Here is a 22,739-nt window from a genome sequence, read left to right on the forward strand (position 1 = left end):
TTGTCAAGCCGGTTCTCGCCTCCTCCTTTCCACTGAACCCCCTTACACTGGTGCCGAAACCCGGGAAGGAGAAGGGATTCCCGTCGCAGAGTCCTCGACACTGCCGTCCACCCAGGGGAGCGCCGCTGCCATCCGACGGGGGACGGAGTAGCCCGACCACCCGGACGCGGGGAACGGCCGCCATCCGCGAAGCGAGTGGGGACGGGACTCCCCGACCGCCTGGAGCGAGGGAGCCGCTGCCGGGGGCAGAGGAGTGCCCTGCCGTTCCCCGGGAACACGGAGGGGTCGAGAGAAGACCGCCGTCCGCGGGGGGAGGAGGGAAGCGACTCCCCGACCACCTGGAGTGGTAGGGCCGCTGCCAGGGGCGGAGGAGTGTCCCCACGGGACGCCGGGAACGCGGAGGGGCGTTCTGTCCGCTGGGGGTCGGAGGTCTGACTCCGGTCCGCCCGGGGAGGAGCGGCTGCCGTCCGCCTGAGAGGGTGGAGTAGTGATCGAGGACCACGCGACGGCGCATCAGAGAACCCGTGTCTCTCTCTCTGTCGCTCCGTGTTGGCCTTTCCCTCGCCATTTTGTTTTGTTGTTTTTCCCCTCCTGTCTCCTCCCAGGTCGAGGAAGGCGGGGATGACCCGCCGGCAGTCGGGGCGCAAGGCACGCCCCCCCCGGAGAGGATGGGGGGGGATGTACGTCATGCCGGGGGCTCCCCGGCCTGAGGCAACGCTGGGAGGAGTGTAGAGCCGAGGAGGGCGGGGCCGGGCTGGAATGACGCACGCAGCTGTACTGTGTTTATAGTTGTGTGTTTTGTTTAAGTTGTTTATTAAATTATTATTTAAGTTGTCAAGCCGGTTCTCGCCTCCTCCTTTCCACTGAACCCCCTTACAATGGTTAAACCGAGACAGCAGGGCTGATGGGAGACACTACACTCGTTTTTTTTTTTTTTTGTGTTTATTAATTTTTTTAGTATGAATTTGATTGTAGATTCATTATATTACATAAATAATCAAGCTCATAAGAGGAGTGACTGTATTTAGCTGCAGTGTGACAAAGAAATTTGATGTAAAAGTGTAAAAAAAAAAAACAGATGTACTCTAGACAACAATGGATATTTACTGAAACTGATTTGATCACTCTATTTTTTTCTGTTATTTAGAGTATATGTGTGTGTGTTTGTACCCTGAGACAGAGGTGCAAGACTGTGTCCTCTTTGTAAATGGTTTGCCAGGTGTTGACCACCTCAGGTAGGAAGGATTTGACGATGTACAAGTGTCCAGGTTTCAGGATGTCATATTCTGACCAGGTGCAAAGAACCTTTAAAGCCCGCCGAAGGCCGCCACCCATTTCCTCCTTACTGAGAAACTCAATCTTTGCACAGAGCCCGCGCTGTGCCCACGACGACATGCTGTTATTGATGCTGTTAGGAGAACTTTCCTCCAGACGGTACACAGTCACAGGCTCACCTGCAGAACACACACAAACAGAGAGAACTTCAAGTATGAAACATGTCTGATGAGTTACAAAACATTTACACAATACATAAATACAAAACATCAAATTAGGAGTGGGCGGTATGAACAAAATGTTATATCATGGTAACAGTATATATTGCGATGTAGTTATATTTTTGCAGGAAATTCAATGAAAAATGGCTGAATTAAAGGTACTTCATTTCATTTTGTTATTTGTTCTTTTTATTTGGAATTTGACGAATGCAAAAAAAAACAAAACAAAAAAAACAATTATTATATTAAATGATTGAGTGCAAAAAATGGCTTCACATTATGTAACACTTGAGACTGGAAACTGTAAAACTAATATTAGAAAATGGATAGTTCCTATTCTAAATTCTGATTGGATGAGCCATGTTTAAAGCAGTTGTTAAAGTACAAATATACAAGTTCTTAACTGCGACCACACATCACTTAAAGCTGAAGAATGTAATTTCTGTGACACTAGCACCACCGAATGGAATTGCACAAATAAAAATAATGTTTTCAAAACAACTTTGAATACGCCCTCATCTGCAGTTGTTCAGTCAGATAGTCCCACCCCCAACTCACACCATTGGTTGAGTAACATTGTTGGGGCGGGTCTAAGTGGGTCGCTCAAAACAACAGTTTAAAAAAATAAAACTATGAATGTCTTACTTATTGTTGTCTCTGCATATTAAGCTGGTACAGGAGAAAGTATTTTAACACTGAAAAAGTTACATACTTCAGCTTTAAATTCTATATTATTGCTCAGCAATCATGAACAACTCCACGATACGTTACACACCATATGCACAATATGTTTTTCCTCATCATTACTTTTTTGGGACTCATCCCACTCTATATTTTCAACTTAATCCATCGCTCTCATGTGTAAATTAAGTTAAGCAGTCTGGGCCACTGATAGCTGCGCAAAAATACACTATATTGCCAAAAGTATTCGCTCATCTGCCTTCAGACGCATATGAACTTAATTGACATCCCATTCTTAATCCATAGGGTTTAATATGACGTCGGCCCACCCTTTGCAGCTATAACAGCTTCAACTCTTCTGGTAAGGCTTTCCACAGGGTTTAGGAGTGTGTTTATGGGAACTTTTGACCATTCTTCCAGAAGCGCATTTGTGAGGTCAGACACTGGTGTTGGACGAGAAGGCCTGGCTCGCAGTCTTCGCTCAAATTCATCCCAAAGGTGCTCTATCGGGTTGAGGTCAGGACTCTGTGCAGGCCAGTCAAGTTCTTCCACACCAAACTCGCTCATCCATGTCTTTATGGACCTTGCTTTGTGCACTGGTGCGCAGTCATGTTGGAACAGGAAGGGGCCATCCCCAAACTGTTCCCACAAAGTTGGGAGCTTGGAATTGTCCAAAATCTCTTGGTATGCTGAAGCATTCAGAGTTCCTTTTACTGGAACTAAGGGGCCAAGCCCAGCTCCTGAAAAACAACCCCACACCATAATCCCCCCTCCACCAAACTTCACAGTTGGCACAATGCAGTCAGACAAGTACCGTTCTCCGGGCAACCGCCAAACCCAGACTCGTCCATCAGATTGCCAGATGGAGAAGCGTGATTTGTCACTCCAGAGAACGCGTCTCCACTGCTCTAGAGTCCAGTGGCGGCGTGCTTTACACCACTGCATCCGACGCTTTGCATTGCACTTGGTGATGTATGGCTTGGATGCAGCTACTCAGCCATGGAAACCCATTCCATGAAGCTCTCTACGCACTGTTCTTGAGCTAATCTGAAGGCCACATGAACTTTGGAGGTCTGTAGTGATTGGCTCTGCAGAAAGTTGGCGACCTCTGCGCACTATGCGCCTCAGCATCCGCTGACCCCGCTCTGTCATTTTACGTGGCCTACCACTTCGTGGCTGAGTTGCTGTCATTCCCAATGGCTTCCACTTTGTTATAATACCACTGACAGTTGACTGTGGAATATTTAGTAGTGAGGAAATTTCATGACTGGACTTGTTGCACAGGTGGCATCCTATAACAGTATCACGCTGGAATTCACTGAGCTCCTGAGAGCGGCCCATTCTTTCACAAATGTTTGTAGAAGCAGTCTGCATGCCTAGGTGCTTCATTTTATACACCTGTGGCCATGGAAGTGATTGGAACATCTGAATTCAATTATTTGGATGGGTGAGCGAATACTTTTGGCAATATAGTGTATCTACTGTGATATAAACCCATAAGCAAAATCTCTTCAGCTTGACGCATTTCTACTGTTGCACAATATTCACCTTCTTACCGCCCACAGAGAGCAAAGCGTAATGGAGGAGAGAGAGATAGAGGGGCAGGAGGGCAGTAACATGTCTTACCTCTAGGGGGCACTGGGGTAAATGGAATACTCTGAGACAACCGCATCAGGTTATTACGCTCCACCGCTAATACACACATACACAAACGACACACACAGGGCTGATGTCAGTACACATCACAAGGAGCTGCCACCACGTCTGCTTCAAACCCAAACCCTGATGTCTCATCCAGTTAAATGAGAGGTTTAAATTGCATCATTACAGTCTGTGTTTAATGTAGTGAGGAATTATGGTTCGGGTTTGGACCAGAATGTGTTTATGCTTTCAGGACGTGTTTATAGTTTGAGTGAAAGACAGAAACACTGACCTGAATACTGATAACTTTCCATGGGCTTAAACGGAGAACCAATCGCTGCTCAACACAGAGACACACACAGAACCAAGTAAAAATAAACATGTTAGTACCATGTAAATATCATGGTGTGTGAACATGGTTATCACTAAGTTTCATGGAATCTCGCTAAGAAATGTCCAGGTCATATTTCACCCAAAAATCAAAAGAAAAAAAAAAACATTATATTTTACATTAGGAAAATTATGCCTATTTTTTAGGATGATTAAGAATTAAAGTAATGCAAATAGAACCATTAAGTAATACAAAAATAAACAAAAATCAAATTTAGACAGCAAATACTATAATTATGTGTACATTACAATTGAAGTAATATATTATTTAAATTTTGGGGCTAAAAATAGGCTACATTTTCTTTTCAGCAAAACATAATCTTTATTTTTATAAATTATAATTTATTTATTTTTATTTTAGAGTGAAATATGACCCAGAGATTCACCCATATATCACCATGATGATATCCCTGAACCATGGTACCACTAGTATTTTTTTTGTATTTATTGTTTATGTATACACAGCAACTCATTTGAAGCGCAGCTCTAAAACAGACCAGCAGGTGTCAGACTTACAGTCCTTGCGTGCACCCAGGTGTATGTGCCGAGTGTACAGACCTTCTGCAGCTGAAAAACACAAACACAGAGAATGTGGTTAGGTTCAGCAATTATTGTGTTTCTGGATCAGTAGAGTGCATTAGATATACACGGAACCATACTCACCGTTTGAGACGTCATCTGCTACACTCCTGAAGAAAACAAAGGAAAATCAGTCAAAATACAAACACACACACACACACACACACACACACACACACACGATGCAGTTACTCACATTTTGCTGGATTGCACTGATTTACCCTGAAAAACAAAGAAAAACTGTTACAACAGTAACAGTCTTAAACACACATGCGTTGGTGTGTGTTGCAAGTTTGACTGACCAATAGCACCGCAGCTGACAGATCCTCGTGTCGTGAGATATCCTCCAATGACACACGATTCCTTTCCTGTTTACTTTGTGCTGCAACACACACACACACACACTAACAGTTTAAGAGGTTGTGTTAAACATGCTTTCCACATGCACACTGCAAAGTTTTGGAAGTTACTTCTGATGCTACTTTAAATAAAAGTTGGTAAAAGTTGTTACAAGATGCGAGTCGCTCACATCACTTACATCAGATAAGAAAACTGCGAGGGTCAGACTATATTTCTTGCAATTTAAACCATGTATTATATTGCAGTTCTTAAGTTATTGGCCAAATGACCCGTTATTCTGTTTTAATTTACTCCTTAAGGCATTTGTTTTGCCTGCATTTGGCACTAGGGCTGGGCGATAGGACAATGTAATCGAATATCGACGATATCTGACAAATATTGACAGACGATGATCAACAACATTGGGAAATTACAACACCATAGAGCTGGGAAGTTGTCAGATATATTAAATAGCAGCACAGGGTTTGAAATTAGCACCCGCCAAATGCGGGTAGCTTATATCGTGTGCATAGTGGGTAATTTTGCTCATTTACCCACCACTGTGGTAGACTAACTGCAAGACATCTCATGACACAAAGACACACGCTTGAAGAAACACACTTTATTATATTTTGAAGAACAGATGAAAGAAAAACGGGTTGGGGTAGGGTAAGGGTTTAGATGATGTAATCAGATATCGCAATATTTTTTCATAAAAATATCGTGAACATATTTCTTGCATATTGCCCAGCCCTCTTTGGCACTTGTCGAGTTTTTGGACCCTGGTGATAACCATAGTAACAGTTCGGCATCTCATGGCTGTATACAAGACACATGGATAGCAACTACTTAACACGTTCAGTGAAAGCTATTTTTGACCAAACAAACGTTCGAGACCAGAGGTGTATTATTGTCTTGCAATTGTTTGTAAACCGTTGCCAACAAAGGCACAGTGTTTTGTCTACCTGGCCCTTTTAAACAGCCTTCCCTATTAGGAGCAAAATGTATGGATCACTGCTAGACCACAGGACTGGAGAGGACACTTGGATTCAACTGCAGTGTGAACGAGGCCTTTATCTTTCATCATGCATATAATGACCCTTGCATGTGAGAGGGTAAAGTTCAAGCATTCACTGATGTTGTATAATGTTGTTGTTTCGACTCACTGGACAGGAACGAAGGATTTCGGTCAAACTCGGTGAAACCAGCGTATGAATTCACAGTCCGCATGTGACCCCGTGACACCCCCTACAGCCAAACACATAACATCAGTTTAGGTATGACACAGCGAGAAATCATTCTGAACATTCAGCCAATCAACAACAGAACTGAAATCTTCAGACTAGTTTATGACACTTCTACAATATAAAATCTACACTGACCATATCCTGACCCTTCCTGGGTGGACTGAGTTGCCGCCCGGTGGCCAAAACCTCCTTGGGGAATGACCTCTGACCCTCTGGGTCATCTTTGTGACCTTTAGAGAAAAATGGTGAAATCAGTCCAAAGACTATATACACACACACACACACACACACAAACACACACACACACACACACACAACAGATAGACACATGAGTCTCATTCATTTATATAAATAGGCTTTGCTCATACTGCATCCAATTCCGGTCTTTTGTTCAGACAGTGTAGTCAATATTATCCTGTATATTTACATCAGTTGCTATAATAATGACTTATGTAAATGAGGCACAATTAAAAAAAAAACAAAAAAAACATTTTAATCTGATTTTAAACCACATACAAATGGTACATATGAATGGTTTGTAAAAAATCTAATTCCATTTGTTCTATTTTGCTGTTCAAACTACCAAAAAAATATATATAGATATTGTGTGAACAAAGCCATAGAAATAAGTAAATTATACAGCATATCAAAAACAAAGATACCATGTTAAACGCTTCCCTCACATAACGGTGAGTTTAATTAACCGTTTCTATAAAAATCCCCCCAAACGAGCTTTTGACACACCAGCACCATCCCAGGGTTAGTCTCTACCAAAATAACACACGATATGACACAATACCACTTTATTTACTCCCGAGGGGCAATTTAGTAATTTAGGCCTGTTTATATTCCCTCTCAAAAACCACCGACAGATAGGCGCGTCACCCGTCTCACCCTCTCTAACACACACAAGGGCATGCAGATGGCAAGAGGGTCAAGGGTCACAGTTAGGATGAGGTTATAACCCTGATCCCCAGCAGGCCGAACTGGACCGAAACCAAACCTTCGGTTCTCTGTCTGAGTCTCTGCAGCATGCGTCTGCAGCACGCGTCTTTCTGGAACTGTCCGCCGCTATGCTGGCGCCAATTATCAGAGGACTGAGGAAGAGCTGGGAGGTGCATGTTTCTGTCGGGCTGGTCAGCGGCCACAGGTTCCTCTAACCTAATCTCAGATTCATCATCCTCATCATCATCAATAAATGCGGGATTGATGTATCCCTCACACTCCGGCTCACTCACGACCACCACTGGGCAGCCTTCATCACTCTTCCCATAAACACCCTCATCTTCCTCCTCATACTCACCCACAAATGCCCCAAACTCCACGGCGGCGTGTTGCATCTCTGTCTGTATGGTGTGAGAGGGTGTGTGCGTTTGTGTGCCATGTGAATGTGTGCTTGGCTGAGAGTCCGCAAGCTGCGTCGGTGTGCTGACGAAGAACTTGGCCGTGGCGGCCGGTGCGCTGACGAGGCTGCAGGGACTCACATCTTCGGGTCGGCTGACTTTCCCCTCGCGCAGAGAGTGTCCACGCAGGCGCAGCTGCGGGGACTGTGTACTAGTGTGTGTGTGCGGTAAGGCGTAACCCGAGGATCCAGCCTCAGGCATGAACAGAGGGCGTCTCTCTGGCCTCAAAATAAGCTCTTCCCCTTCACGTAGCAGCACTCTGTCTTCACCCCCGCCCCCGAATAGGGAGTCCGCGATGCTGGTTGCAGGTGGCAGGAATCCCACGCTGCAGCGCACCAATGCGCTCGATTTAGAATGTCCCGCCATGTCGGACGGGCCAGGCACCAGATTCTTGGAGACGCTGAGCTCGCGGGTGATCTGGTTGTGGACTTTGCTGGCCTCTGATGCTCGCTGGGCCGTCAGGGCCTTCAGTGTGTCCACGGTTAGCGCTGAGAGATCCTGCAAGTGCCCAATCTGAGAATCCAGAGTGTGCAAAGATCGCTTGATGAAGTTTACCTTGCTTCCGACCTCTTTTAGCTGAACACACATCGTTTCCACCCTAAAAGCACACAGTTAAAATTACTCTCAAATTATTCTAATTTGATCAGCATCTATTCATGTTATATTATCTATTAATGATAATTTACAGTTCTGTAATGGCTGACCTGATTTGATATATGTGTTACAAATAGGGTTGTGTATAGTAAGGAATTAAACAATTCCAATTTCGATTTAAATTTCCTCTAAACGATTCCAGTTCCTTCCAGTTCCAACAAAACTTATAATGTGCTGATTGTCATATGAACAACCATCCAGTAATTACTCAGAATTATTGGTTCATTTCAAGTCAGACATAACAAAATAACTGACTTGCAGTTCAATATGTTTTTTTTATCACTAAAAAGAACAGGCTAATAGAAGTCATTCTTTCGGTAGGAAGCACTTTATATTTTGTGGTGTATATACAAAAGAACCAGCTCATAAGAGTCATTCATTCGGGAATCAGACAACACTTGTCACGCTGTATGTTTCGCGCTGCTGAATAGCAGTGTTGCACTGCCGCTGAGCAGTAGCAGTAAAAACTGTCAGAGTATACAAGCACGGCAAAAGGAATGCACATTTGAGAACCGTTAACGTAACAGAATGTTATTACAAATCCTTTGGTTACGTTGTTTTAATTTTTTTACTAACATTAAAATACATACAATACAATTTATTTATTGTGTAACTACATGTTGTTCTGCAAAATTCTCACAAGATTCTCATTTGCTGCTACTGAGGTTGAGGTACGGATAGGTTTAGGGTAAGGGTTGGAGTAGGGTTAGGGGTTTAGGATTAAAGTTTAGATTAAGGTTAGGTTTAGGGTAAGGGTTAGGGTAGGGTAAGGGGTTTAGGGTTAAGGTTTAGATTAAGGTTAGGTTTAAAGTTTAGTTAAAGGTTAGGTTTAAGGTAAGGGTTTGAGTAGGTTTAGGGGTTTAGGGTTAAGGTTTAGATTAGGGTAGGATAAGAGTTTATATTAGGTTTAGGGTAAGGGTTGGGGTAGGGTAAGGGGTTTAGGGTTAAAGTTTAGATTAAAGTTAGGTTTAAGGTAAGGGTTTGAGTAGGGTTAGGGGTTTAGGGTTAAAGTTTAGATTGAGGTTAGGTTCAGGGTAAGGGTTTGAGTAGGATTAGGGGTTTAGGGTTAAGGTTTAGATTAAGGTTAGGTTTAAGGTAAGGGTTTGAGTAGGATTAGGGGTTTAGGGTTAAGGTTTAGATTAAGGTTAGGTTTAAGGTAAGGGTTTGAGTAGGATTAGGGGTTTAGGGTTAAGGTTTAGATTAGGGTTAGGGTAGGATAAGGGTTTATATTAGGTTTAGGGTAAAGGCTGGGTTAAGGTTAACAGTGTAACTACAGATGTAATTAAATGCAAGTACTTTAAATGGAAGTACAATGCAACAACACGTATATAAACAATAAGTACATTGTATGAAATGCTTAAGTACATAGTAGCTGAAGACACCTAATATAAATGTGTCCAAAAATGGTTCCTAACTCTAGTTGCACATGATCACATTAAACGGAACTTAGTTTTAGCTTCAACTGTTCGCTAATCGTCTGATGCATATTGCAGACATAGTCGGCCAAACTATGAGACGCTTAGTGGCAAGTAAATGAGAGGAGAAGAACTATATTCTGCTTTGTCTTCTGAAATAATCCGTGAAATTATCATAAATTATTACTTTGTAAATGGCCATAAATTCTGATCTCAGTCTACAAAAATGTTATGCTTATTTCTAACATGCTCACTGGTCTATTTTTGGAGTATCGTTTATTTTAGATTTGACAGTGGGACCATATTTTCCTGTCAGGGCTGTGTTTAGCTGTTGATCAAAGAACATGTTCTATACATGTGTACATCGTGTTGCGTGTGGAGAGCTCAGACCTGTCCGATGTGAGTCTGATCCTTTCTTCACTCCCAGAGTGAAACTGATCATCTTTCTCATGGAAGTACGTCTCCACACACTGCTCCTCAAAATCATGCAGCTTCTTCTGGTCCTCCTCTGTCAGGAAGAGCTCTGCAGAAACATCCAGAAGAATAAAGCACTGATGGAGAGTAAATAAAAAGGTGAGTGACTGCACCAACAGTGGATGTGAATTACTTGGTCCGTAGGTGCTGCTGTCCTTCTTCCTCTTCCTGCAGATGGACGACAGGAGAGAACCCACGTGACTAAGCAGAATCAGTGGGGGTGGCAGGACGGGCTTATCGTGATATGCCATGATGAAATGGTAACGCTGGTATTTCCACACCAGGTTTGACATGGACTTAACCTGCAGGTACACGTTACTGCAGAAAAACAGCATGTTTAGTTTACATGACAACCTTTTCAAAGACAACACAGTGGGCGGCAGGGTCACTCACTTGAAAAAGGCGATAAGCAGGTTGACCATAAGAATGTACTGAACAAACAGATACACGGCCTGCAGCAGCGGCGTCAACCATACACCCGTCTTACACAGAGACTTTACTTCACTGTTGTTTGCACACACTGCCGGAGAACACAATTACATAACACACTAGTTACAGGGTTCGTAGAGCTTTTAAAGAGTGAAATTCAGAAGGCTGCTTTGAAAAAATACAAGCTATTCAGTGACAAGATATGAGCTGCATGTGGAATCTGCATTTACATTTATTTATTCATTTGGCAGACGATTTTATCCAAAGCGACTTACAAAAGAGGAATAATCCATCATAAGCGATTCATCTTAAGGTGACAGCAGTATGAAAAGTGTTGCATTACAATGTTTCACTAGCAGAATAGTAGTATCCAAATCTGACCTCTAAAACATGCACATCTGCAGCAGAAATAAATTGAGTGATGGGATTGGTTTCCCCCACACCGGTGAAAGATGTGACCTCAAATATCAGACCGATTTGAAGAATAGCATGTTCTGACAGCTAAATATGTAAGGGATAATTGTACAGCCAGGCTGGGGCACACATTCAACAAGGCCTTGTAATGCTGCTTATCAAACAGGGTTACTGCAAGTTTAAAATAATCATGTTTTCCACTGAATGAGTTCACGGAAGAATAATATTCATCATAAATATACATTTGTGTTAATCATATTAAAATTGGTAAAATGTACCAACATATCAATACATAGCTGATGAATAAACAACAATATTTACCTACAAATTACACTAAATTATTTAACCTAAAGCATCATACATGGAAGTCCATTTCAAAAGCAAACTGTAATATTATATTACTGTCATGTAATATTAAATGATTATTATTTAATATTAATTTCACTGTAATGCAACAGTAATATTTCTGTCCTTATTTCATTGCGTTCACACAGCATTTGTCCCAGCCTTTTTTTAATGGTAATCTGAAAACATTTGTATGTCTTGCTTAGTTTTTTTAAACATGCTCCTCATTTAGGCTGCAATGCCACATCCTATTCTGTGTAATATAATAAAGATTATTTTAAAAAACTACTTTTTCAAACTAGTCGTAGGCCGTTCGCCCGATCGGAACTAAACCAGTGCAGAAAGATTCTCTGGAGTCCCAATATCAATAATTATCAAAAAAAGTTAGAACTTTCGATTCATCGTCACAACGGTATGCCAAAACGTTTCAAGTGGCCGTGGCCACATTTACTTAAATGGTTATAACTCTTGAACGGAATGAGATATCACCAAATTTTGGTCATTTATATAAGACGTCAATCTAAGGACACATGAAAAACAGTTCACACCTCTGCCTCTTGGTGGCACTATAACAAGTCATGAATGTAAAAAATGCCCTATGTCTGTGCTACCTAACATGATGGTTCTGAAAAATTAAGACAGTTTATCATTGTTTTAGGTGCTAATGTACTGTCTAATTCTGTCTATATGGGGCCTGGGTAGCTCAGTGGTAAAATACGCTGGCTAGCACCCCTGGAGTTCGCTAGCTCGCTAGTTCGAATCCCAGGGCATGCTGAGTGACTCCAGCCAGGTCTCCTAAGCAACCAAATTGGCCCGGTTGCTAGGGAGGGTAGAGTCACATGGGGTAAACACCTCGTGCAGAAACAGCTAGTTCGAATCCCAGGGCGTGCTGAGTGACTCCAGCCAGGTCTCCTAAGCAACCAAATTGGCCCGGTTGCTAGGGAGGGTAGAGTCACATGGGGTAAACACCTCGTGGTCGCTATAATGTGGTTTGTTATCGGTGGGGCGCGTGGTGAGTTGAGCGTGGTTGCCGCGGTGGATGGTGTGAAGCCTCCACACGCGCTATGTCTCCGTGGCAACGCGCTCAACAAGCCACGTGATAAAATGCGTGGGTTGACAGTCTCAGACGCGGAGGCAACTGGGACTGAAGCGAATCACTACACGACCACGAGGACTTAAAAGCACATTGGGAATTGGGCATTCCAAATTGGGAGAACATTTTTTTTTGGTTGGATATGTACTTAAAGGACCTTAACAACTTGAACCCTGTTAATTGCTGCTTGCAGCTATATTTCTTCTTTTGTTTTTGGCGATTCACATTCTTTGTGCATATCGCCACCCAGTGGGCAGGGATGAGAATTTATAGTCAAAAATATCTTAAATATTGATCTGTTTCTCACCCACATTTATCAGAACTCTTCTGAAGATACATATTTAACCACTGGAGTCGTATGGATTACTTTTATGCTGCCTTTATGTATTTTCTGGTGCTTCAAAGTTCTGAACACCATTCAGTTGCATTGTATGGACCTACAGAGCTGAAATATTCTTCTAAAAACCTTTATGTTCTGCAGAAGAAAGTCATACACATCTGGGATGGCATGAGGGTGAGTAATTGATGATTGAATTTTAATTTTTAGGTGACCTATTCCTTTAAGAAAGACTTAAAACTAGTTTGGAGAAGTCTAAGTTTTTAACTAATTTTAAAATGGTGAAAAAATCTTGGATGCACTGATCTCAGCATAACCCAAGGAATCTGAAGAATTGGAATAAAATTAAGATATGGTAAGAAAATAAGAATAATCACATTTCTAGGCCACATGGTTCAAATTATAAGCAGAAATGTACATCAAACTTTGAACTGTTGGTGGCACTAGAGGGTTTGGGAGACCAATCCCAGAACAATCAGTGTGCCAAATTTCACAAGCCAAAAGAACAATACAGTAAGAACGATTAAGTGAACAATGAGATATGTGCTGATACCGTCAATCTCATACGCGTAGACTTCACCGTACATCATCCAGTACGGCTGGAACACCACATCTTTGGCCAAAGTCCATGAGGGATCCTCGTCTGGGTACAAAATGGCTTTACGAGGAACTCCAAAACTCAGCAACACCACTGCCATAATTACCACAATATAAAACATGTTAGCCACCTGCGGAAAGAGAAAACACACAAAAAAATTAACATCGCATTCACATTGGAACAAATAAAAATCGTAAAGTTATGCATACAACTACTGTTCTCATTCAGTCGATTAACTCAGTACAAGACACTGTCTATGGAATATTGCGCTCTCACGTATACACACTAAAGACACCTATTTATTTCTAAAAAAAAGCATTTTACACATGGCGATGCAGGGATATAAATACCGTCGCCTACGTCATTCCCGTAGTTTCTGTGACTGTTGGTCACATGAGATCTGTCAGAACTGCAAGCAAGCAGCGCATCGCAACACAACAAAACTACATTGCTCCCTTTATTATCAATGAATCTGCTCTACGCTTGTGGTGTACACTGTTTCTTTGATTACAATGAAAGCATTTTTAAATATAATGAAAGCATTTAGAAATAAACCTATTAATGGGCTGTATTTTTTTTTTTATTATTATTTTCTCCCCTTTTCTCCCGAATTTGGAATGCCCAATTCACAATGCGCTCTAAGTCCTCGTGGTGGCATAGTGACTGGCCTCAATCTGGGTGGCGGAGGACGAATCTCAGTTGCCTCTGCATCTGAGACTGTCAACCCGTGCATCTTATCATGTAGCTTGTTGAGCGTGTTACCGCAGAGACCTAGCGCGTGTGGAGGCTTCACGCTGGAATTCTGCTATTCTACACGTTAGAATGTAGAATAGCAGAAGAATTGTAGAATTCTGCTATTCTGGAATTCTACACGTGCTATTCTCCACGGCATCCACGCACAACTCATGACGTGCCACACCGAGAGCGAGAACCACATTATAGCGACCACGAGGGGGTTACCCCATGTGACTCTACCTTCCCTAGCAACCGGGCCAATTTGGTTGCTTAGGAGACCTGGCTAGAGTCACTCAGCACGCTCTGGATTCGAATTCGCGACTCCAGGGGTGGTAGTCAGCGTCTTTACTCGCTGAGCTACCCAGGTCCCTCTAATGGGCTTTATTTTAATGATTATCAAACTCACCATTTTTCCGATCATCATGACATACGGTCCCGCCTGCTGATTGACGGCCAGAATATCCAGCAGCCGCACGTACCAGAAGATGATGTTCAAGCAGTACACAATCCGACCCGTGTTAAACACGTTCCCCGAGCCGAACCGCAGACCGAAGCCCACGAAGAACATGAGGATGGCCAGGAAGTCAGAGATGTTGAAATAATCACTGAACCAGACTTTAACCTTCTGACTGATCTTACCACCTTCAGACATGAACATCTACAGAGGAAACATGCAAATATCAGACTGAACTCACATGAAACATTTTATTTACCATAAACAATGCATGTGAATTAATGTACCATTCACACTGGATATAATAATCTGCATCTTCTTTTTATGTATATATAAAACATATGTAATAAAAATAAATAAAAAAAAAAAAAAGTTCTCAAAAAGACTTTGGACCACAGTAAATGTCACGTTTGTTCTCTGAATGTGGGTTTGTAATGATTTCAGAACTCTGACTTTAACTGCAAGTCAATCATCACGGGCAAGGTTTTAACATTTCACTAAAATTTGTTGGACTGTAACAAATGTTGCTCATGGGACAGTCAAACAATTAAACAACTTCTGACCATGCACAAACACACACACATACCTCTCGTATCTTCTCCACTGCTAGTGTAAAGATGTAGAGAATGACTATCCATTCCTGAGGAGATGGTAGCATCTCCATTCTCACCAACACCACAAATGAATACAGCATCAGGAACCCTATATAAAACAGCTACAACACACAAAACACATACACACTAAAACATCTCACAAAATGACAATTCTTAAGCATATTTTGCTCATAATGGCTCATAACTAAGGTGACACAGCAGTTATATAATGAATAATGTACAGTAAGTTGGTCATTATTGCAAATTAAACCCCAGCTAAGGGGTCTTGTATCACGCTGATGGGGGTAATTTCATTATGATAATGACTGCCTGATGGTATAATATCCTGCTTATTACATGGCTACTGGGCAAATAAATAAATAAACATAAATATTGATTTGAATGTAAATGATATTATTATATGAGAAGAAAGAGTATGGAGTGATATGAGAGACATGAAACTAGCACAGCTCTGTATGAAATCACTTGCCTGAGATAACGGTGAATTATACAGTTTAATGTCATTATAATATATTATACAAAAAATTATACCAAAGAATAATGCTACTGACCAAATCACAATCAAGTACTACAAAGAAATGTGTAATAATCAGGGGTCCAAGAATCAATTATGTTAAACGCACACACTCAAATACAGAACATATATGATGTTTATGTTGCTTATGTCATACTTTTGCTTTTTCAAAACTCTCATCTCAGCTTACCTGAGAAACAATAGATGAGTAATCGACTTGTGCTACACACTCACACATACACATCATATTAACACACAGACACACACATAGGGTTGAATCAGGTCTGGTTGAAATGTCACTAGTGAACTTTCTGTAGAGTTCTGTGATGTTTATCCACGTGTGTGTATGTGTGTGTGAGTGTGTGTGATGTGACTCTCACAGGTGTAACGCACTGAGTTTATGCAGAGAAGTGTCTCTGATATTATCACCATGTGACCACCAATGCAGAACACTTAAAGGCCTTGGAAATCAACCTAAGGCCACACACACACACACACACACACACACACAGCGTGAGAAAGAAGCAATACGTACCGTGTTAAACCAGAACTTGACGATGGGAGCATGGTAAAAAGCGTAGAACTTGCGTGTGATGGGTAATCGACGAGACCGAACGTGGACCTCTGATTCACTCTTTATTTCTATGTTCTCATTCATACGAACTTCCTTAAACACATCCTAACACACAAACACACACACATGATGGTAAATTCAGTGTATTTCTGTAAATATGTAGAAATTCTACTGTGAAAGGGCACTTCATGCTGGCTGCACAACAGAAATGTTTTTAAAGATTTACCATTTTCTAAGTAACAAATGCTAGTGTACTAAATACTTGATCCCAGAGTACTGGCTCTGGTCAATAAAGGCACGTTAGAGCATTTAAACCATGTTAAATATTATATCGGTGTCATTTGTTTTTTTGTGTTCACCATCTGTATGTCATCAGGGCTCTGGAGGTTGTGTTCACTGTCCTCCATGCTCTGATGGGCGTCTTGTGACTGGGGAATATGGGACATCTCCGCTTTGGTCTTGTACTCCAACAGAAGGATTGCCGGGGGAACAAGGATACTCAAAATCACCTTGTAAAACACATATGTACACAAAAACAAATAAATGCATTTACAATAGCTTATATCGATACCAATATCTAGAGCATTGCTACTCAACACGCAGCCTGCGTTATGATTACATCATAAAAAATATATTTATTAATAGCCTAAATGTCTATGAATTGTGAGGTGTCCACTTTCAGGATAATTTACAGTAGTTCTCTGAATCACAGCACAGTTAGAGAGGGAAATAAACTAGCCGATATAACACCGATATAGAGATGATATTATTTAATGATAGCAAATGACGCATCCACAAAATTGTGTGAATAAAATAAAGTTTTACACAAAATGTATTCCAAATTCTCCAAAAACATTTGAAAAAAGAAAATGTACAAAGGATAGTTAAAGTTGCTATATGTAAGATTTACAACAAGCATTTGAAATGGGTACTGCAGTCCAAACTCAAAATACTGGAGAGTTGTCTGCCCCGCCCCAGACTCGAAGCTCGTGTGGGTTGCCAGAATGTTGACACGCAAATTAGCCAACGCAGCATCCGTTTTAAAGGATTTCTGGGCTTTAAGTTGTCTCCATCTTCCAAAGGCATCCCCAGTATTTATCCTTGTTTTACTACACCTCTGGTCATGGTAGTTTTTAGACGGATAGTGAGGCTTTTTAGGTCGGGTGGAATCTGTTATCTCTGATCCAGTTCATTTGCTGGCTTCCATTGCTGCAGCACGCAGTGTTGTTTGCCTGTAAACTTGTTCAAATCTGGCAACCTGGCGGTGTCGAAATACTATTGGTGAGTGGGCAGTGGGCGGGATCACACAGGTCAAAACATAAACAGAAATTCCGGCCCGGAATTGAAACTTCAAAGTAAAATATACTGGCTGTAGCATTGTTATCGGAGAAGCCAGTATTTCAACTTAGCATGTTTCCTAAATCTCTAATGACATATTATGGTCATTTTATGATTTACTACAGTACAAATATTACATGTAGCACCTTTAACATTAATAGGCCAAGATCGATCGATCTATCACTATTTAGAATCTAAACTTAGGCTGAACTCCACAACTAATGCATTGGCTGTACCTTATACCAGGAGTTTTTCCGCATGTTTAGTCGTCCCATCCACATGTCGAACAACAGCATCTGCGTACAGGTGTGAGCCACGAAGGGGCGGAGCCGCGATGACACAGCCAGTTTCAGACAGGTGGAGTTGCTCCAGTTCTTCAGTTCATATGTCAGCAGCTTCATGGCCATCGTTTCATCCTGCCTGAATGACTGTTCCAACAAATCCACAGCCAATGTGCCAAACTCACTAACACAAAACATACAAGCATGTTTTTAATACCATTTCATCAAACTGACTTGACAAACACTCTAAAGACACTGTTCTACCCCCATCTCAAATGTTTTATATTTGATTTAGGGCTCCAAGCTTGGAGTCTTTGATTCAGACCTACTTGGAATACTCTTTCAGCTCCTCTGAGGTATCATCTACCACGTCGCTCTTCTTGGACTCGTAGCACATCGAGCGCAGCAGCTTGCAGGCCACCAGCGCTTTGGCCATGGACTCCTCTCCATGCTGCCAGAAGAACAAAGACATCTTCTGCCTCTTCATCAGCACGGCCCACACCAGCAGCTCATTAAAAGGATATGGGAAACGACGCGTCTCTGGGTCATCGATGTCCACTACTTCCTCTTTACTCTTCTTCTTCTGCAGCTCAGCAGCCGAATCCAGCTGAAGAAGAAGAACGAGAACTGGAAGATTAAAGTAGCAGATAAGCAGAAATGTTAGAGATGTTCAAAAACAGTGATGATGTTTTACCTTAGGTTTGTATGGTTGTGCAGTCTTAATGAAGTGATTGTGTCTCGTTTTCTCTTTCTTGTCAGCTTGAATGCTGAAGGACTCGTGAGAGCTACTGGCCGTGTGTCGCCCTGACCGCTATCAGACAGACAGCCAGACACCATTAGATCTTTAATTCTGGGTCAAAACACATGCATTAATTAAAAAAGGAAAAAAAAAAGCATTTCTTAGAATCTCGTTACCCGACTGTTTCCGTGGAGATTGTTGTAGATTATCCGGAAGCGTTTTCGTGTGTAGTTGCACCTGTATGTTCCACCCATGAGATACTCAATAACCAACCCAACATCAATCAGTGTGATTTTATAGTTGGGTGGGAGGTTACCCTATAAATAATAAGCAGAAAATTAAAGCAAAAAAACTATTTTGAAAAATTATAATACATTTAACATTTGTCAGTCTGAGCAGGATTACCTGTTTTACGTCTCTCACCAGGTGATAAAGAGTTGGATTTGTTGGCGTTTGTTTCTGTAAGAGGATAAGAGTTTAGACATTCAGACTTTACCATTCAATTATAGTCAGTTCAAGTGTGTGAGTGTGTGTGTGTGTGCACCGTGTTGTAAAGCTCCTCCAGTCTTGTAATTGTGAGGAATCTATGCATACTGACGCCGTTCTCTATAAGCAGTTTAACAAACTCCACACGGTCCATCACCAACGCATCCAACATCGCCTGCTCGAGAGAACCAACCTACACACGTTCATATTGAGATTAATTTAACAAATACTGCAACAGTATGGCTGTGCTGATATGTCAATGCTAAAAGAACAAAAAGACATAAAATTACAAAGAAATAGTAGCTCTCATGTTGAACAGAGTATGCCAAAACTACAAACTAGCAAGCAATGTCTTTTGTCTGCAAATTAATGCATGTCAAGCCCTATATACAATGGTAATACCACGGTACTTTGATAAATACATTGGTACTGAATGATTACCATATTCAAGTACCATATTTTTGACATGTCCATAAAACCATGTTAGTACCATGATACATATTGATACTTTTTTGTTAGTGTCCCGAAATGTTTTTGACAGGTCATTAGTCATTGATGTGACCTCTGCTTGGTCATTGTATTTACTACAAACGCTAAATTATTTCTCTCATTGTTCTACAGAGGTGACAAAGTTTCTGACAATGTTTACTTGCACACAAACACACACGGTCACGAACCAGCAACTGTTGTCCGTAAACAAACACGTGATCTTTAGCGATGTCCACTCTGTCCCACGCCAGCGTCAGGACCAGTTGATCGAAGGCTGATGCGTTAGTGCCTGTGAACACAACGGACACACACACACACACACAGATGCTTATCTCACAGGAGGGTGTGTTTACTGATGCGTGTATGTTCCGAGGGAAAAGACGGTCTCAAAACAACAGCCCCATTACATATTCACTACTGCAGCACTTCAGAACTTGACAACATGACAATGAGAATAAATAATGGTTTTGCCGTCACAAGAATAAGATCAACATGGTTTATTTAGACTTTAGACATAGTCATACTGACATGGAGGAGGTAAATATTTGAGCAACTAAACGTGTATAATCTACTGACAGACCCACAGCAGGATTCAACCTGTTTAAGTGTATATGTGTGTGTTGTTTTACTGTAGTTTGGGGACTGATATCTGACAAAACCTCCTTTAGGAGACATTCAGGAATGTCCTCACAGGTAAAAATGATTCACAAATACAATAAACAATGTGTTTAGGTTTACTTTTAGAGGTAGGGTTAGGATTTGGTTTAGTCTGTAGTCATTATAATTAGCTTTATATGAACAATAGAAGTCTGGTATGTCTTTATTTTGGTAGTTAAGTAAATATGTGTGCTAAACAGACGAGAAAACCTCCAATATAGGTTAAAAAAAAAAACAATTACTCACACACACAATTACACACTGACCTTTGAGAAGAGCCTTTAGAATTGCCACATCGATGTCCTGATGATCCTCGGAGCCCACAGGAAACACTGTTATCTGTCACACACACACACCAACAGGTGATTAGTTCATGACTTTCACATCTAAAACACTGATGTGATCTAAAGACCTGCCATGTGTCAATGAGACATTATTAATTAGTTTATGGATGTGTGTGTTTATTGATGCTTTCATCTGTTGTTGTTGTTCATTTACCAGTTCTTTGCTCTTCATGCACTCCATCAGTGTTTGAAAGAGATGCAGTGCGTCGCTTTGACTGAAGTTAAAGGTTTTCTTAATTGTAGCGATGATGTCGGCCTCAACACCATCAGGCAACGCACTACACACACACATACACAAATGAACACTTGTCATTCTATAAAACAGATGCTTTTCCATTTTGAAACTGTGATTTTTTAAGTCAATTTCTGTTCGATTTCTAACTTTGTTAGATAAAGAATGTTTTAAGTGTTAATAAATTGCATTGTGCAACATGAAGCTAAATTAACAAATAATAATAGATGCTGAGATATAATTATGCCTTCAGAAAGGTAACAAGGTTGACAGTTTTACAGTTTAAATTGGCATTATACGTCTTGTGCTCAAGGTCATGAAAACGTAAGGTGTTTATTAGAAAGTAAATGTAATGATGTTAGTACTAATATCCACTTTTCTATAATCAATGGCCCACTACACAGGCATATTGGCCTGAAAAACCAAGCAAAACATAAGATAATGGGACAAACAAGACTTGTCCTAGCAGAGTTCACTTCCTGAATGGATGACCATGTCATTTTGAAAGAACTCTTTTATTTATGCAATAGCACATTTTTATAATACGGAGAATGCGATTTTAACTGTTGATGCAAAGCGTGGGGACACAACTTTCAAGCCTGTTTAAAATGTATTATGTCAAGCTATACATATAGAAGTATATATATATATATATATATATATATATATATATATATATATATATATATATATATATGAGTAAGTGCAAATAGCGATAGATGTTATTTACATCCCTTAATAAAAACTAACATACAGTATAGGGACATCACCGCAGCATGCTTGTGTTTTTTTTTTTTTTGAGTCCCACAGACATCCTACACCAACTCCTACCCCCAAACCTAACCCTAACATTACCTTACAACAATTAACCATGGTTTTACTACAGAAACCACATTATTACCATGGTATTTTTTAGTAAAATCAAAGTAACTGCAAAATGACACATGGTTACAATATTAACACCATATTATTGTAGTACCGTTGTTAATTGCATTAAAACTATGGCTTCTGCAGAAAAACATGGTTACTATAATATTATTTAGTAAAACCATGGTCAATTTTACCTGGATCAAACCATTCTCTCAACTCCCCGACCTTCACCGTGACCAAATCACTGGGGGAAATCAATATTTATATTCATTTTTCTGTATTTTATTATAAGTAGTATTAAAGGTAATACTAAGAGTGGAAACAGGAAAAAAGTTGGGAAAAAGTGGGAATCAAACCCACCAGACTATTGGAGTGCAAATAGTGTGGCAGATGCTTTCTACACCTAGTGCAAATGGTCACTCCGATATATATATATATATATATATATATATATATATATATATATATATATATATATATATATACACACACACACACACACACACACACACACACACACACACACACACAGTACTGTGCAAAAGTCTTAGGCACATAAGATGCTTCACAAAAACATTTGTGTCAGCTTTAGTGTGTCAATAGGAAATATACATTTTAGACTCCCAAACATTTATTTTGCAATCAGAATAGAATAGAAGAACAGGGAGCCCTGCAACAGATGGCATGGTCCCCACAAAGCCCCCCACTGAACATCCTGTCAGTCTGAGATTACATGAAGAGACAGAAGCAATTGAGACAGCCGAAATAGATAGAAGAACTGTGGCGAATTGTCCAAGAAACTTGGAACATCCTATCTGCCAACAACCAAGAAAAACTGTGTCCAGGTGTACCTAGGAGAATTGGTGCTGTTTTAAAG

The 22,739-nt window shown here is 40.9% G+C and overlaps 1 protein-coding gene across 3 annotated transcripts in view; it reads right to left on the minus strand.

The window, feature by feature from the left end:
• Positions 1-22,739, minus strand: part of LOC127455937 (transient receptor potential cation channel subfamily M member 7-like) — a 48,428-nt gene that overhangs the window by 3,546 nt on the left and 22,143 nt on the right. For 2 of the 3 annotated variants that reach the window (XM_051724127.1, XM_051724126.1), the window contains 27 exons: positions 20,915-21,038; positions 20,683-20,755; positions 19,948-20,048; positions 19,329-19,463; positions 19,190-19,243; positions 18,961-19,101; positions 18,740-18,856; positions 18,375-18,652; positions 18,001-18,229; positions 16,786-16,935; positions 16,388-16,531; positions 15,311-15,439; positions 14,677-14,928; positions 13,491-13,665; positions 10,713-10,839; positions 10,453-10,637; positions 10,236-10,368; positions 7,677-8,374; positions 6,509-6,603; positions 6,293-6,374; positions 5,090-5,169; positions 4,984-5,009; positions 4,872-4,897; positions 4,725-4,775; positions 4,111-4,155; positions 3,804-3,869; positions 1,171-1,454 (listed from right to left, as the gene is read on the minus strand). In XM_051724127.1, the coding sequence (XP_051580087.1) occupies positions 1,171-1,454; positions 3,804-3,869; positions 4,111-4,155; positions 4,725-4,775; positions 4,872-4,897; positions 4,984-5,009; positions 5,090-5,169; positions 6,293-6,374; positions 6,509-6,603; positions 7,677-8,374; positions 10,236-10,368; positions 10,453-10,637; positions 10,713-10,839; positions 13,491-13,665; positions 14,677-14,928; positions 15,311-15,439; positions 16,388-16,531; positions 16,786-16,935; positions 18,001-18,229; positions 18,375-18,652; positions 18,740-18,856; positions 18,961-19,101; positions 19,190-19,243; positions 19,329-19,463; positions 19,948-20,048; positions 20,683-20,755; positions 20,915-21,038 (4,000 nt within the window). Of the gene's footprint in view, positions 1-1,170; positions 1,455-3,803; positions 3,870-4,110; positions 4,156-4,724; positions 4,776-4,871; positions 4,898-4,983; positions 5,010-5,089; positions 5,170-6,292; positions 6,375-6,508; positions 6,604-7,676; positions 8,375-10,235; positions 10,369-10,452; positions 10,638-10,712; positions 10,840-13,490; positions 13,666-14,676; positions 14,929-15,310; positions 15,440-16,387; positions 16,532-16,785; positions 16,936-16,966; positions 17,685-18,000; positions 18,230-18,374; positions 18,653-18,739; positions 18,857-18,960; positions 19,102-19,189; positions 19,244-19,328; positions 19,464-19,947; positions 20,049-20,682; positions 20,756-20,914; positions 21,039-22,739 lie in introns of those variants that run through there. The other variant, XM_051724128.1, reaches the window with a different exon arrangement.

This window comes from Myxocyprinus asiaticus, chromosome 18, assembly GCF_019703515.2.
Source record: "Myxocyprinus asiaticus isolate MX2 ecotype Aquarium Trade chromosome 18, UBuf_Myxa_2, whole genome shotgun sequence".
Lineage (NCBI taxonomy): Eukaryota > Metazoa > Chordata > Actinopteri > Cypriniformes > Catostomidae > Myxocyprinus > Myxocyprinus asiaticus.